This window comes from Melitaea cinxia, chromosome 2 (genome assembly GCF_905220565.1).
Source record: "Melitaea cinxia chromosome 2, ilMelCinx1.1, whole genome shotgun sequence".
NCBI classification, from domain to species: Eukaryota; Metazoa; Arthropoda; class Insecta; order Lepidoptera; family Nymphalidae; genus Melitaea; species Melitaea cinxia.
Genome location: NC_059395.1, coordinates 3841334 through 3856781, shown reverse-complemented (window position 1 = coordinate 3856781; position 15448 = coordinate 3841334). Strand labels below are relative to the sequence as shown.

Here is a 15448-nt window from a genome sequence, read left to right as displayed (position 1 = left end):
GAAACAATCTATTTTTTTCATTGAATGGTAATTGTTTAGTGACATCTTTCCTGGTTTAAAATGACTGGAGTGCGCGCCGGCCGCGTACCTAAGCGCCGAAGAGGGCACCGCGTTAAGACTAGATCAGGTAATAGAAAGCTTGCATATCGGTGCTTCGCGGCTTCGCCGCCGCTGCCAAGACTGTGAACATGATCTACGCTTGCTTTTGATAGAGTAGTGCTTGAATGATACATATATCGTTATTGGGCTCCTTATTCACATTTATTTGCTGCCAAAGTTTATTAGATGAAATAATAATTTTGACTGTTCAACGATTATTAAAAAACCAACAAAATGAGTTTCTTGTCATAAATGTAATAATTGATATTCAAATTAAGATTTTTGTTGTCTCTCTTGTTAAATGCACACCATGGCTATTATTCCCAAAACTGAAAAATAACTTTTGACCAATTGAAGTTGCCAATTTTATTAAGAGTAATTTATTGAGTCAGGTTCTTGAATAATATTTGTAAGTATTAATTATTATTATTATTGGGATTAACGGCTTTCAGTTGTGCCAGAGGGCACTGTCGATTTTGCCAGTGTCACCACGTAGAAATAAACATTCTTTTAAAGTCAATGTTTAACCACCAAAAACTATAAAGTATAATTACCGTCTACAAACTATAGGTTTCCATATATTTAATAAAATAAATTTTCCTAGATCTTAAAAAAGTCACAAAGTTTATTGTAAGTTGTAACCCATATTATTGTCATAACTATATCTTTACAAATTGACATTGTTAGTTTAGTAGAAATCATCATGACAACATCATTTTCTGTTGCTGCTGTATATGAAATAGGTATATAGTAGAAAAAAAAGGAAAAAAGTGAGTTCAAACTTTTTATCCAGTATAGGCTCTAAAAATCCTTATGTGAATTAACACATCTTTTGGTTCAACTACCTTCTGATCTGAGAACATTTTGTATGGTATATAATTTATTATGCACAAATTTTAGAAAATTGAATATTAGTATTGATATTTTAATATTTTTTTATATTTTTACAAATTTTCTAGAAAATTTGCACTATTTTTGCTCAGATTTATCTGACTTGTTTTTGCTTGTAATAAAATAACAGTAACTCAATATAACCCGGCTGTTTTAGTATACATTTTTTTTGCTCTTCTTAAAAGTTTGTAATTTTAATATACCTGGTAATAGAATTAAAGGAAAAATTAATGAGTTATTAAAACTTTGGTAGATAGTTCTGAAGTTTGTAGTATACAAAAAAAAAAAAAAACAGTTAATTATATAACTTAGATGAATGTACAATCAAAACATTTGTTTTTATCTCAGTTTATATAAGCTAAAAAATCGGTACACATTAGAACTAAATTTGTTCATTTATGTAAGTTTGAATGCTTAAATCACGAAAAATAAACTAAACTAATAAAATCAAATATATATAATAATCTACTCTTAATGTAAATATTTAGTTTCCTTTAATAAATTAAATATATCTAATCATGCTATAAACTGAAGGCAGCAAATAAAAATTCTATTAAACTTTCATACAAGTAACATATCACTTTAAGATGTTTAACAAGTGATTTTGGTTGTTTTATACTAACATTAAATTACATTGATCCAGGAAATTAAGGTGCATGATGAGAATAAAGTGATGATCACATAACCTTCATGAAGACACAAGGTTACAAGGACGAAGATCTTTGGAATGAAATGGTACAGAACCATTCTTTTAACTTTTCTTTTATCTATATCAACTAGATTTATTTTTTTAATCTGTATTATTATTTATTTTTTAAATGTTTTGGCCATGGACATGATACACTTTTTTTGTGGATGTCAAAATTAATGTTTTGTAAGGTGAGATAAAATGCTTTTTATTTATATTATTAGTTTATTTTAGACCAAAATTAGATAAGTTAGAAAAAAAATCTGTGGTAAAATTACATGCAATATGCACTTTTTTAGATATCATTTTGAAGTTATATAATATTTAGATTTATGATTTATTTAGATATGAAGAAAATTTATCATGTTCAAGATTTTTTTCATACAGTCTTGAGTGAAAACTAATTTTATTGCTTTAAAAATTAAATCGGTCTTATGAATCCTAATTCTAGTTTTAATTTACATAAATTATTTCAAGCATCATAACTTAGGAGACAATTGGTTTTCTATGTTAAATTAAAATAACAAAACAATGTTTAAGTTCTTTAGATTGAGATTTATTCTATAAGTACTAATGAACATATTTGTTGTATATGTAATATGATTATGATGTATGTGGATTTACTAATTTTGATACTTGAAATAATTTTATTTTGTTGAGCATGCTCTTAATCGTTGTATCTATTTTTTTCATGCACGTGGTATTTTTGCATGGACTTTATATCATTCGAACGGGAAAATGAAAGTTTTATTGGTCATAACTCAACTAACAATCTAAGTCAGGTAAATCTTGCGATACGAAAATGTTACGTCAATTGTTCAAATGCCTCTAGGTGGCTATTATCTCGGACGTGAAAGGAAACTTGGTTTAATGCTTTGAAACAGTGCCCCATTAGCATAACAATCACGGCTTACTCTAGCAATTATGACGGCTGCTTGACTGTGAGCGTCTTACTCATTATTTTCTAATAATATTTCATTTTAAAAATAATTATTGTCAATAGACAGTGTCATAAGTGTTTAATATAAGTAATTATAACTTGTATAACATTTTTTAGAAAGTATGTAAGTGGTTTTTATCATTTCCAAAGTATCTAAATATAGTTCTTTAAAATTAATTTCTCGTAAATTTATGATGGTGGCAAGTATGTTTTAATTTGTACCAAAATGAAACAAATACGAAGAAAAATTCAACAACTTTCGTTGTACTTGGTGACGCCCATTTCGTAAATTTCAATTCGTAATAAAACTACTATCAAATGTTTTGTTGTTGTGATACTGGCCTAGCCTTTTTTATAGACTGCGTCAACCCTTCCCTATGCCATAAGAACTAGCTATGGCAATTTCGAGGTCATAAACGAGTTGTTAGTAATCTTTGCTTCGATTGCGTTGATCGCTAACCATTTGCGGTTACGAGTTCTATTCTCGGGCTTACGTAGTTTCTGCAAGGACTGATAAATTTAATTATAATAATTTTGTTATGACTGGAAATTTCTCGTGTCCGCCTGTGCCAACATTATTATTTTCAACCTTCGTATGCCTTTCCATTTCATTCGAGATGTTTAAAAAAGTAAAAGTATATTTAGAAGTATCACAATACAAACTGAGACCAATTCGTACCTTCTGGAATTTTCAATTATGGCTAAAGGGTCGTTCAGTTATTTCAATGTTTTACTGTAGTAACGAATTATTATTTAATTTGTTATCGATTTCAAAGGGCTATTGCCCTGTAGGACATTGAGAGTCTGGTTATAAGAAATAATGATACAGTTTTTTTTCTTTCTGGGAAATAACTGTCATTTGCAATTCTTAGGGGGTTTTTAAAGCCACTTTTATAATATAAATTTTTTATTTGTCAAAACTATGGAAGAAATATAATTAAAATAACCAGCCTAGTGCACCAATTAATACAGTAAGGGCACGTTTCACTGTTGATAAAAATATATGTATAACGTCTAATTGTATCCAAGGGATAGCATTTTGTGGGTACACATTTTTTCCATCGAACTCAATTTTATCTGTTGGATATTTCTATTAATAACCTATACATCGAAAAGTGTTAGTTTATTGGTAGAGACGAAACAGGCCTAAAGACTTATTTTACCTCGTACTGAAAAATCCTATCCGCAATTTATGTGGGGCCCTAAGACGGTTTGTACACGCGTTGTTTACTATGACACTTTTTATATATTTTTTAAACGACTTCAAAAAAGGAGGAGGTTACTCAATTCGACCGTATATAAATATGTATATATATTTTTTTTATGTATGTTCGGAGATAACTTCGTCTTTTATGAACCGATTTTAATAATTCTTTTTTTTGTTGGAAATTTTAATTTAATCGAAGGCCAATGTTTATCATGTGGTCACATTTAAATTTCATCGAGATATGATAGGAGGATAGGATAACTTTTGGAGTAATCTTTAATAATGCGTATTTACTTGACTATTTTTTCGTCTACCTGCGTTGTATTACTTGTCGATCTAATTGAAGTCGGTTTTTTTTTTCGTTTGCCAGCAAACACAATTATTCTAACAAAACTCGAACACATAAAACATTTGTTATCTATTACTAGTGGTGAACCTTTTTAATTTGTTAGTTCTTATTGATATACTAATAGTCAGCTAAGAAAATTTCCACTGTTTTCATATTACAGTCCAAAATATATTGTGACGCATCCTATTGACACTATTTGAACACGGAACCTGAATAATTCTATCACCATTAGAAAGCTACATTATTCAGTAGTGACATGGCCTCTTATGACATAGCAGAACAATAGGAGACTATTAATTTAACTTTAGCAAAATGGATACCCTTAGACAGTTCCAGTTGAACTAACGTTGATATTATATCCGATAAGTGCTAACGAATTAATCAGCGTAGGAAGCCAATTAATATCAAAACTACTCGTTGATACTATGTTTATACGAACTATGTAAACAAATGTAGTGGATATTAAACTATAGAAATTGATACTCGATTGTGCGATGTAACTGTACAGTAATAATTTGTAAATTATGTATTATTATTGTAGTACACAACATTTAAGTACAGCCTAAGATTAGCCTTTGCTTATGTCTCTTGACGACGCGTTGGCGCAACGGTCACAGCACTGGCTAGTGACGGTTGGCGTTTGTGGGGTCGATCCTTGAACATGGCAAACGTTTTTATTGGCCATATAGATGTTTACCATGGTCTGGGCGTTTGTGCTTGTGTTTTATCTATGTTTCCGGACCCCTGACACAGGAGATAATTCTACTGGGGGCCGTTGAGCCTTTTCTCCAAATTTAGAACACATTTTAGAGTACTTTTTGAATCTCACATGTTTAAGAAAACTTTATAACGTTTTTCTTCAATATTTAACAACAGAAGCAAAATCACAAGCAAACTCACAAAATCTGAAACAAACGTGCTGATGTTTATATTACTCACTAGTAAAGTATTAATGTAAAGTAAGACGGAACAAAAGTAAGGCTTAGCACGAATTACATTTATATCGGTACAAGATTAAACAAAGACTAATTACTTGCTAAATCATGCAATTTTTTATTCTCCTTTTATTAACGTATTTATTTATTTATAATATCTTACATTTTGTCTAGAGAATTTTTTAATGAATACTATGCTAGGAATCCAAAACAATGGAAAAATTTTATTCTATGTTTGGATGCCATTACTGTATGAGCACATGTATATGTATGACAGATCGTTTTCCCGCCCAAGCTTAAAGTTATTGGTATTACAAAGCAATATGATAACAGTGTCGATAAAACCGATAATCAATAGAGTATTGGATATTATAATTGCGAATTAACTGATTAGCTGACGTAGTTCTATCTACAGGGGTACTGGGAGATTTACCGACGGATTATTTCATCGTATCGTAATTATTATGATATGGTTTACATGTGGTCTGACGTTTTTATGCTTTGATATAATCTGTACATCGTTTAAAATCACATTGAAAAGAAAAGTTATGTATTTATGTAGCTATTCGATGATTTTAATATGCTTTAAAAAAGTTTAACTATATTACGAGATTGATGGGTGATTACCGCATTGAGAATATAGCCACCCCCTCTCTTCCCGTGGGTGTCGTAAGAGGCGACTAAGGGATACCACCGTTCTACTACCACCTTTTAACTTAAAAAGCCGACCGATGGCGGGATAACCATCTTACTGCTGGGTTTGAAATACACAGGCCGAAGACGGGCAGCAGCGTCTTCGGTGCGATAAATCCAGCCCTGTGGTCACCAACCTGCCTACCCAGCGTGGTGACTATGGGCAAAACAATACTATATAGTAGATATCAAGATTCCACACGGCTGAGTAAACTTCTTTAGCAAAAGGCCTGCACTGTTTCTTAAGCTGGGCATTGACGTTCAGTTTTTCGCGTCAGTTTAACTGATCAGTTTTTTGCGCTCTCCAAAATTTGATCGTGAGTGTCGAACCATCGCTCCAGAGTTTTAACTGACGACGCGCTACGAAAATCCAACGCGGCGCGTCGCGCTGAACTGCCCGTGTGTTTGTGTGTGTGTGTAATCGTCGTTCCAACCAATCGCGTCATTTTGCTCGCAGCGTCCGTGGTGATTGAGAGTGCACTAAAATTTAGTTTTTGTTTTTAAAATGTCAGCGTCGGTGTCCCATATACGTGTCATAATGACAAAATTTATTGAAAAATATAAAAATCAGACCGTGGAAAGTAACGGACAAAAAATATAAAATTAAACAGCACCGACAAAAAGTTTTATTTTACACTACTTATTTTTATTATTATTTTATATTTATAACATATACACACAGTCGTCTTTTCTTACAGTATGCAATGTAATGGTTGTGCTATAGGTAACTGCCGGCTGATATAGGTAATTTTTTTATTTATAAATACATATAAAGAAATAATACATATAAAGAATACTTACTATTATTATTAATGGCACACTTACATTTATTATTAATGGCATTAACGACACTGTGCATGATCGATTGACCATTGTCATACTTATTACAGATGAGGTACAACTAATAATAAAAACTGTTCATATAGAATTATAGGCCATTGTAGACCAGTATATGGCAACAAACAGTACCCGCTTTAGGAATTAATGTTTCTTCTTCGGAATCAGAATTCTTTTTTTTTTTTTGCAACAACAATAGGTAGTTCCTACACGTCCTATAAACAGCCCGGTCGGTTGAAAACTGAAGAGCCGGAGTGACGCCAGTCAAAATATTTCAACTGACGCGAAAAACTGATCAGTTTAACTGACGCGTAAAACTGATCAGTTTATCTGACGCAAAAAACTGATCAGTTTAACTGACGCAAAAAAACTGATCGTCAATGGCCAGCTTTAGATATACGAAACGTAACTAACTGGCTATGAGAGAAAAAGAGAAAGAAAAAGTGTGCTCGCACCCTCTCTGTCTCTTGCTGCGAGACGAACGTCGCCCGATCACTTCATCTCACACTTACTCCCCAAGTCAAAGAAGTTTTAATTTAAAAAAAAAAACAACTATAAAATATAAATTTATCGTTACAGTGCTGAGAATGATGGCAATAATGCAGGACAGGAACAGTGAGGATGTACCGAGGGAGTTCTTAGAGACAGGGCGGACAGGGCGCCGGAACGCGATGCCCGACATACTGCACCCGCAGGGCGCGGAGGTGACCACGGCCGACTTGCCCTCCAGGCTGCAGCAACTCGTCACTACGGGTGAGTTACTTTAAAACGAGTAATAATATTAATACGTGAAGCAAAAAATTTGTACCCCTTTTTTACGAAAATTGCGCGGACGTAGAAGTGTGAAATGTCGCACACATAGTTTATATAGAGAAGGAGTGCAGAAAACTAGGTTTTTTTTTAATTATGCATAAAAACTACATTAAAGCAATAAAAAAAAAAACATTACACACACTACCGTGTATTTGACACACACACACGCATATACTACTACTAGCAGTGCCCGCGGCTTCGCCCGCGTTGAAATCAGTGTGTCACAACGTTTTCCCGGTAAACTTCCAGTAAAACTCTCGACCCCAATTAAACCCTCTCAGCGGTGGAATATCGCAAAATCCGTTCTTATCGGATGTCTACGCCCTATAAGGAGCCTTTCTACCAAATTTCAAGTTTGTAACTGTTATAGTTTCTGAGATTTCGTGATCAGTGAGCCAACCTACTATCCCCCGTTTTAACTCCAAATAGGGATTGATTTCTAAAGATACATTATTTGGAGACCTTTTCACCATCTATAGAGCTTACATTTGAAATTTCAAGTCTCTTACTTCAAAAAAATAGGACTTTTATACAAACTTCCAACCCCCGTTTTACCCCCTTAGGGGTCGTTTCTCATAAAATCCGTTCTTAGCGGATGCCTACGTCTTATAAGGAGCCTACCTGCCAAATTTCAAGTTTTTAGGTGTTATAGTTTTGGAGATTTCGTGATGAGTGACCTTTCGCGTTTATATATATTATAGATATTATAGATAGATAGATATATATGCGATTTCTTATATTTAACAACATGGTACCTCAATCTTTCAAAAGATCACAGCTAAATATTATTGTAATATTCAAATGTTTTGTTCCTGTGGTAACGTAGCCAGTGCTCCGGTTCGAAATAAATTTATCGAAGAAATGTGAAAAAGTCCTAATTATTTTTACTAACAGAATGAAAGATATCTATCCATTGTTATATTTTCATATTATGTTTTCAAAAACCACTACTCTCCCAAAAAAATCAATTTCTTTTAAAATACTTTTTCTAATCAGCACTACATTTTTTTTTTCTTTTTGTACGTAAAGAAAATCGTAATATACGGAAAATAGGGCGAGCAATCCCAAGACCAACGTCACGTAAAGAGCTTAAAGCGTCAACATAGCTCAATAAGGGCTTACCCCTATTAAATGCCTACGCATTTTTTCGTCGATGTGTTGTCAACAACTACGTCCATAAATAAACGATTTCTAGAAGGATTTAAGTATGTTTATTAAGAATCTGTTTTATTGTAATTTAAATATTTTATAGGATACCAAGTGAATAACAAGACTTGTAGAATACTTGCATAGTAAACGTACTTGTATTACAAATGAATACAAGAAAAGTGTTATTTAAATTTTACTGCAATTTTACTATATACAAAACGTCTCGTTTTACTATTTTCTCGCTTTATCATAACATACGACGCGCAGTTATCATGCGTTTCTTTCAACTATTGTAAGACCTAGATATAGCTTCCATCGGTAAATAGATTTTCTGTTTTATAAGACTCCCAACTACCTCCAAATATTCCAATAGAAAACGTCTGAAATAAATTAATATCGTTTTCATCTACTCATCCATCCATACCCATACATCCACAACAAAGATATTATAAACATATTAGGTATCATTGTTTTATGTATTGGTATCTCGGAAACACGTCGTATGTCAATCAAGGGCATTGCTCGTGGCGGCGACCGCGTGTGGTTTTGAACCGTAATAAATAATGCTACACATCAAGCATTCCAAAGCAGACACGTCCTATGATATATCTCTGTAGCAACGATCTCTTATCTTAATCCAATTTGCTACTTCGGCATGCATAGCCAAACTATTAATATAAACATGTACAATCAATTTTGGAACTCAATACATATGTCTAAGGTCCAATTTCGCATGTAAATTTACGAAGTATGATTAGTGTCGGTCGCTGACAACGTGCTATTATGACGCCAGTGATGTGCTAGGTTCATTCATTTGTTATCTCTTTGACGTCGTATGATGACACAAATCTGATTACTAATAGGTAATAAGCCGATTATTACAGTAATATGATGCTTGTAAATGAAAATTAATACATAAACTGCTGACATTAAAAGTTGGTTAACAGCCTACTATGGTAAGTTCGTAATGTGATTACATTTTGTTTTACGTTTAAGTATGTTGTAGGTACGATTGGTTTGTTTTCGTTGGGTATTGATTTTTAGATGCGTTCCCGTTTGCTCTAAAATTTCTTAAAATAAGTAAAATAGAGTTTCGGCTTTCTGAGACAACTATTCCAATTCTCATGTAGGTATATGAAAGCGAAAGACAATAACCTGTTTTACCGGGTGCTGATAAATTTGGTCTTGTACATAATGCATTAATGTACATAATTAGGAGGTAATCAGGCCGTTAGAACATGTTTCCTCATCTAATAATCTACAACCTTTGAATTAACAGGTTTCGTATGAAATATATTACGGAGACAGTGAATTTTGAAGACAAAAAAGTAAAATATGTCATGAATTTTTAATCTTTTGAATATAGATATACTTATGTCATATAGCTATGTCTGAAATCAGATAAATACCCACTAAGCAGAATATATCCGTTTGTTTGGGTGTAAAAAAGTGTTATTTTTAAAATATATATAGTGATATTATATACTATCACTAAACAATATACATTACAGCCAAAGCCATATTTTAAAAACGCACCAAATTAATTTTTACACCCAATATTCGGATTAAGGTTTTATTGTACTTCAAAATTTATAAAATTTTGAAGTTTGATTTCTAGGAAAGTGTCTCACCCTTTTCATGTGATAACTGATAAATGATTATTGATCACGAGATAGAAGATAAGCCGTAGATGTCAATAGGGTACTTTCGGTAGTGAGAAATAAATAATAAAATTTGATAAAAATTAAAATTTATGTAGAAATACACTTCAATATTCTGATTTGGCATCATAAAAGCACATTATTGTTTTATTATATTGAAGTTAAAAGTCGTCTATTTTAATCTGTATATCACGTGACCTAAAACACGACCTGCCATGGTATGACGTCATACGGACAAAAACACAATTCTGTTAGTGCTGTAAACAGCTAGGTATATAATTATCTATCAACTTTAACTTCAAGGAGTAATAGTTGTGCTCTTTCGTTAGTGCATTTCATAAAGCTATTTATTTATTATAAAATGCAAAAAGGTTTTGTAAAAGTAGATAGTAAGAATTTGCCAGAAATTGATTCAATGAAGTTTTTTGCATGTTACCCAGACTTCTGTTCTGTCGAATTTCGGAATATTAAAACATCTTTGTAAGTATTACTTATATATATCTATACTAATATTATAAAGAGGTAAATTTTATAACTGTGTTTGTATGTAGGGGGTAATCTTCGCAAATACTGATCCGATCATGAAAATTCTTTCACTAACAGAAAGCTACACTATTCAGGAGTGATATAGGCTATATTTTATTGTAATTGAATAAAAAATTCAGTAAATAAGAAAAAGATTAAAATATAATACCAAAATGGTAAATAAACTAGCGCCATCTATCGCTATTAAAAAACAATTTATTAGTCTTTTGTCATTATTAATTTAGTCTTATTTTAGTCTATCGACGACGTTTTCTCGATTTTTGATAGATGGCGTTGGAGCAACATATTATTTATTTAAGTGCTATAAAATTTGTTCTTTAAAGTATGTTATTTGGTTCTGTAATTTAAAATAATAAATACACGGGAGCTACATATTATTTATTTAAGTGCTATTTGTTCTTTAAAGTATGTATGTTATTTGGTTAATATAATGATAATTAAACCCAACGAAGTTGACACGGGTCGGCTAGTAATATATATTATATATATTATACTTTTCTCTTACATGTCTTACATACGTCATACACGACTGTTGCTATTAAACATATTACGTCACCAAAATGGCTGATAGCGTTTTCGCGGAAATAAAATAGGTTTAAAATGTAGTTTAATTTTATTTCATGAAAGCGTGTTTATTTCGCCGAAATATATTTTTTGGGCTTTATATTGTAAAATCAACATTTTGAAGTACTTTTTCAAACATAGTGGAATACCCTAATCTAAATTAAGTATAAAGTGTCAATTTTCCTGCAAAAATTTACGGGTTTTTGCAAATCTGTCTAAAAACTCAATCTAGTTTTAGTCAACTGCAACAAAACTAAAGTTTTAACATGTATTCTTGCATCGTTGCCGTAATAAAGTTTTAACTGAGGTAGGGCACAGCAGGAATTTCCTGCTCAAAATATGGAGCAGCCCGACTGGGGTAGTACCTCGACCTTACAGAAGATCACAGCAAAATAATACTGTTTTCAAGCATTATTGTGTTCCTGTTGGTGAGTAAGGTGACCAGAGCTCCTGGGGGGATTGGGGATTGGGTCGGCGACGCGCTTTCGATGCTTCTGGTGTTGCAGGTGTCTAAGCTACGATAATCGCTTACCATCAAGGTGAGCCGTACGCTTGTTTGCCGACCTAGTAAAAAAAAAGTAGGAACTTATTCCTTAATTCTCCTAAAATTTAGAATTTGATTTTTAATACACTTGTTTAAATTTTGTTAATTGAGATAACAAGTTTTTTTAAACAATTTTTAGTTACAACTTTTGACAGAACTAAGTCTGTCTGGGCAGCTAGCAAATAAATAAATAAAGGCTTCACACTCAACAGCCCCCAGTAGGATTATCTCTTGTGACAGGGGTCCGGAAACACACACAATACACAAGCACAAACGCCCAGACCACGACAAACATCTATATGGCCAATACAAATATCTGTCGTGAGCGGGGATCGAACCCGCGACCGCCAGCGCAACAGCCAATGCTGTGACCGCGGCGCCAACGCGTCGTCAAAGTTATATGAGTAATATTTAATAATGCGTAATACTTGAATATTATCATTTTTTTCGACCTACCTTGTTATTATACTGCATAACTTTTCACTGGGTTTACCAATTTTAGTGATTCTTACTTTAATCGAAACTTTATTGTCATGTAGTCTCATTTAAATTGGATCGAGATCTGATGACTACTTTTTGAGTAATCTTTGATGACGTGTATTTACTTGACTATTTTTCGCCTACTTACTACTATATTGTTGTACTTGTCGATGTAATAATTGAAGTCGGTTTTTTTTTCGCTTGCGAGTAAGCAATTATTTGACCTACGTATTAGCAAAATAATTTTATCTAGAACTTAGTGTGTTTTTGATAGCTTTGTATATCTCCTATTTTTCAATTTCCTGATCATTTTACTTGCTAAACCTATAATAATTGACGTTATTTATTAAATAAATTGAATAACATTTAGCAGAAAATTAGCTTTTATTTTTGATCTTATAATTAATAAAGTTTCTATTTCGCTTGTAGTATATTATGTAATCTTCTTATATATAAAATTCTCGTGTCACAATGCTAGTCACCAAATTCCTCCAAAACGGCTGGACTGATTTTTATGAAATTTTGTGTGCATATCGGATAGGTCTGAGAATCGGCCAACATCTGTTTTTCATACCCCTAAGTGTTAAGGGGGGGGATTATGGGGTTTAATAATATATATGGCAAAGCAACGTTTGCAGGGTCAGCCAGTTACTAAATAAATGGTTTGTTATATTTTCTCGGTGTACTAAAGCAAATAGTGGAATGTTTGAAGCTCGTCAACTTTTTTTCCATATGACTAACTCGGTGTTTTCCTTCTCTATGTCTGCGTCAATACAATCCGGATATCCGCACATTTTCGGCTATTAGATGTGTATAGATGAAATAAGCACAATTTCGTAATTTGTAAAAATGTATATACACTTTATACAAACAAAGACCAATAAATACTTTTTTATGTGTTTTAGTAAAATGTTTATTGTACAGTAATGTAACAGTAACTAACTATGCATAATGGAATGGTAATAATAAGAAGTACATAATGTTTATGTAGTCTACTTTAATTCAATTAACGAAATTTTTGGCGACGCGTTGGCGCAGCGGTCACATCGCTGGTTGTTGCGCTAGTGGTCGCGGGTACATGACAATCATTTGTATTGGTCATACGGAAGTTTTTCGTGGTCTGGGCGTTTGTGCTTGTGTTTCCGAACCCCCGACACAGGAGATAATTGTACTGGGGATCGTTGAGTGTGAAGCGTTTATTATTATTATTTATCATTAAACTTACACGTTATGTGATTTTATTTTATGGCTTAATAAATACACTTAAGATAAAGGATGATGATAAAAATATTGACAAAACAATTCAGGTAAACATTAATATATAAACGCTTAAAATTCAACACCTCGGTAACACTAACGATGTGTAAATCTAAAAGTGGAAATATCACTCAAAAACAAAAAACAAGCAGACGAAGTCCAGTTAACAAGCTTGTACCTAGCAACGAATGATTCCATTATGACTTGAAAGTTAATCATTATTTTTATCACCTCTATGTTGATTATCTCTTCCTAATACATTACTCTAAATAGATTTTATGACTTCGGAAATAAGACTCATAATAGATACTAGAAATAAAACGTACGTCGTCTGCTCTTGTGCTGGAAGAAATATGTACTTAATTTTAATGATAAGCTAAGCTTCTTACGTCAATTTATGCGGTGACGATGTCAGATAACGTGCGATTCTCAATCGATGATGACAAAAATGCTAAATATATATTGCATATAATATATTATATGCGATTATCTATGTACTTATATGTGTATACTTTAGGTACTTATTGCTCGTCTTTTTTATTTTGTAAATGTTACTTTAGGTACTGATTTTGGCAAACATTTAAAGTCCATTCTTGTGCGTCCTAAAGTTGGCTGATAGAGATTGCCTTTAGCATTAAGCAGTGGTTCCAGCACCTGGTTGTTGTGATAGCACTCGCTGGTTCAATGTTCATAACAAATATTTGCATTTGCCAAATAGATGTTTTTCATAGATGGTGTTTTTTTTTTAGCGTGGTATTGGTACCTACATCAGATTTTATACTAAGATTTAAAGTTTTAAAATTTTGTGTCATTGCGGATCCTAATCTCCCCTTCAAAGGTCACAGGACCATGGTACATCGAGCCTGTATAGAGTGTTCCCGGAGATAACGTGCCCCGGTGAGGAAAGCCAGGGTAGTGAGGAATATCCTCTATGCCCATACCCAGAAAGGCCCTCGGGTCTGCTAGGAAGATTGACACACACGCGAATCGTAAATATAGTTTTATATATGTGTAGCGTGGTGACTATGGGCAAAACACATGAGTTCTCGTCATTTTTAGCGCGAATTTATCGAGGCCTATATCCAGCAATGGACTGTATTAGGCTGAAGTGAGAAGTGATATGTGTACATGTTTATGGTGTATCTGAGATATAAATAAATAATTTCCAGATCCAGACAACCCACAGCCGGGAACGTCGAAAACTGAACTAGATCCGAACAAAGCGGACGAGACGGGGAAAAAGGACAGCTGCAGTTGAGCTGCTCAACGTCCCCGCGGACACTTGCCCAAAGCTAACGTAATCTCAATCAGGTATCATAGTATTATTAAGCACTGAGTAGGACACGCCTAGGTGCGTTCGTGTATAGCTCTAATGCCCTGTCCGAGAATGTAGATATATTATACGATAGAATTAAGATTGTAACACACTATCGGACGCGATAGCTGCGACGTTTTGACGCGTTTCCCACAGTAGAAACTTTATAGGGGTGACTCAACAAACACTAGAGATGATTGTTGAAAAAATGTCTTAAATGTGTGGTAAATGTGTGGTAAATTTTGTGATCGGGACAATAAAATTTGTAGTAACAGATAGGGTGTGTTCAACAACTGGCTAGGCGTTTTAAAATCGTATGAATATTTGATAGAATAACATGTGATAGATGTTAGTCACTGCGGCTTTGTGAAACTTATTTTCAACCACGTAATGCAATGACGTCGTCCTCTGAAGATTATGAGCAATAATATTGCGTAAGAAATGGACAACGGTTAATCGAGAATGTGACCTTGAGCAATA

General features: G+C 33.1%; 1 protein-coding gene across 1 annotated transcript; it reads left to right on the top strand.

Moving 5' to 3' along the window:
- The first annotated feature begins 25 nt into the window (after positions 1–25).
- Positions 26–14911, top strand: LOC123659781. The gene is made up of 3 exons (XM_045594957.1): positions 26–127; positions 7219–7392; positions 14823–14911. The coding sequence occupies exons 1-3, from the start codon at positions 61–63 to the stop codon at positions 14909–14911; spliced, it is 330 nt and encodes a 109-aa protein (XP_045450913.1). The 5' UTR covers positions 26–60.
- Positions 14912–15448: the final 537 nt, after the last annotated feature.

What these genes read in the sequence shown, in the direction of transcription:
- LOC123659781 (XM_045594957.1), top strand. Translation starts at nt 61, where the DNA reads ATGACTGGAGTGCGCGCCGGCCGCGTACCTAAGCGCCGAAGAGGGCAC. An exon ending in CCGCGTTAAGACTAGATCAG is followed by an intron (nt 128 to 7,218) that starts GTAATAGAAAGC and finishes TTATCGTTACAG; the next exon opens with TGCTGAGAATGATGGCAATA. An exon ending in GCAGCAACTCGTCACTACGG is followed by an intron (nt 7,393 to 14,822) that starts GTGAGTTACTTT and finishes AATAATTTCCAG; the next exon opens with ATCCAGACAACCCACAGCCG.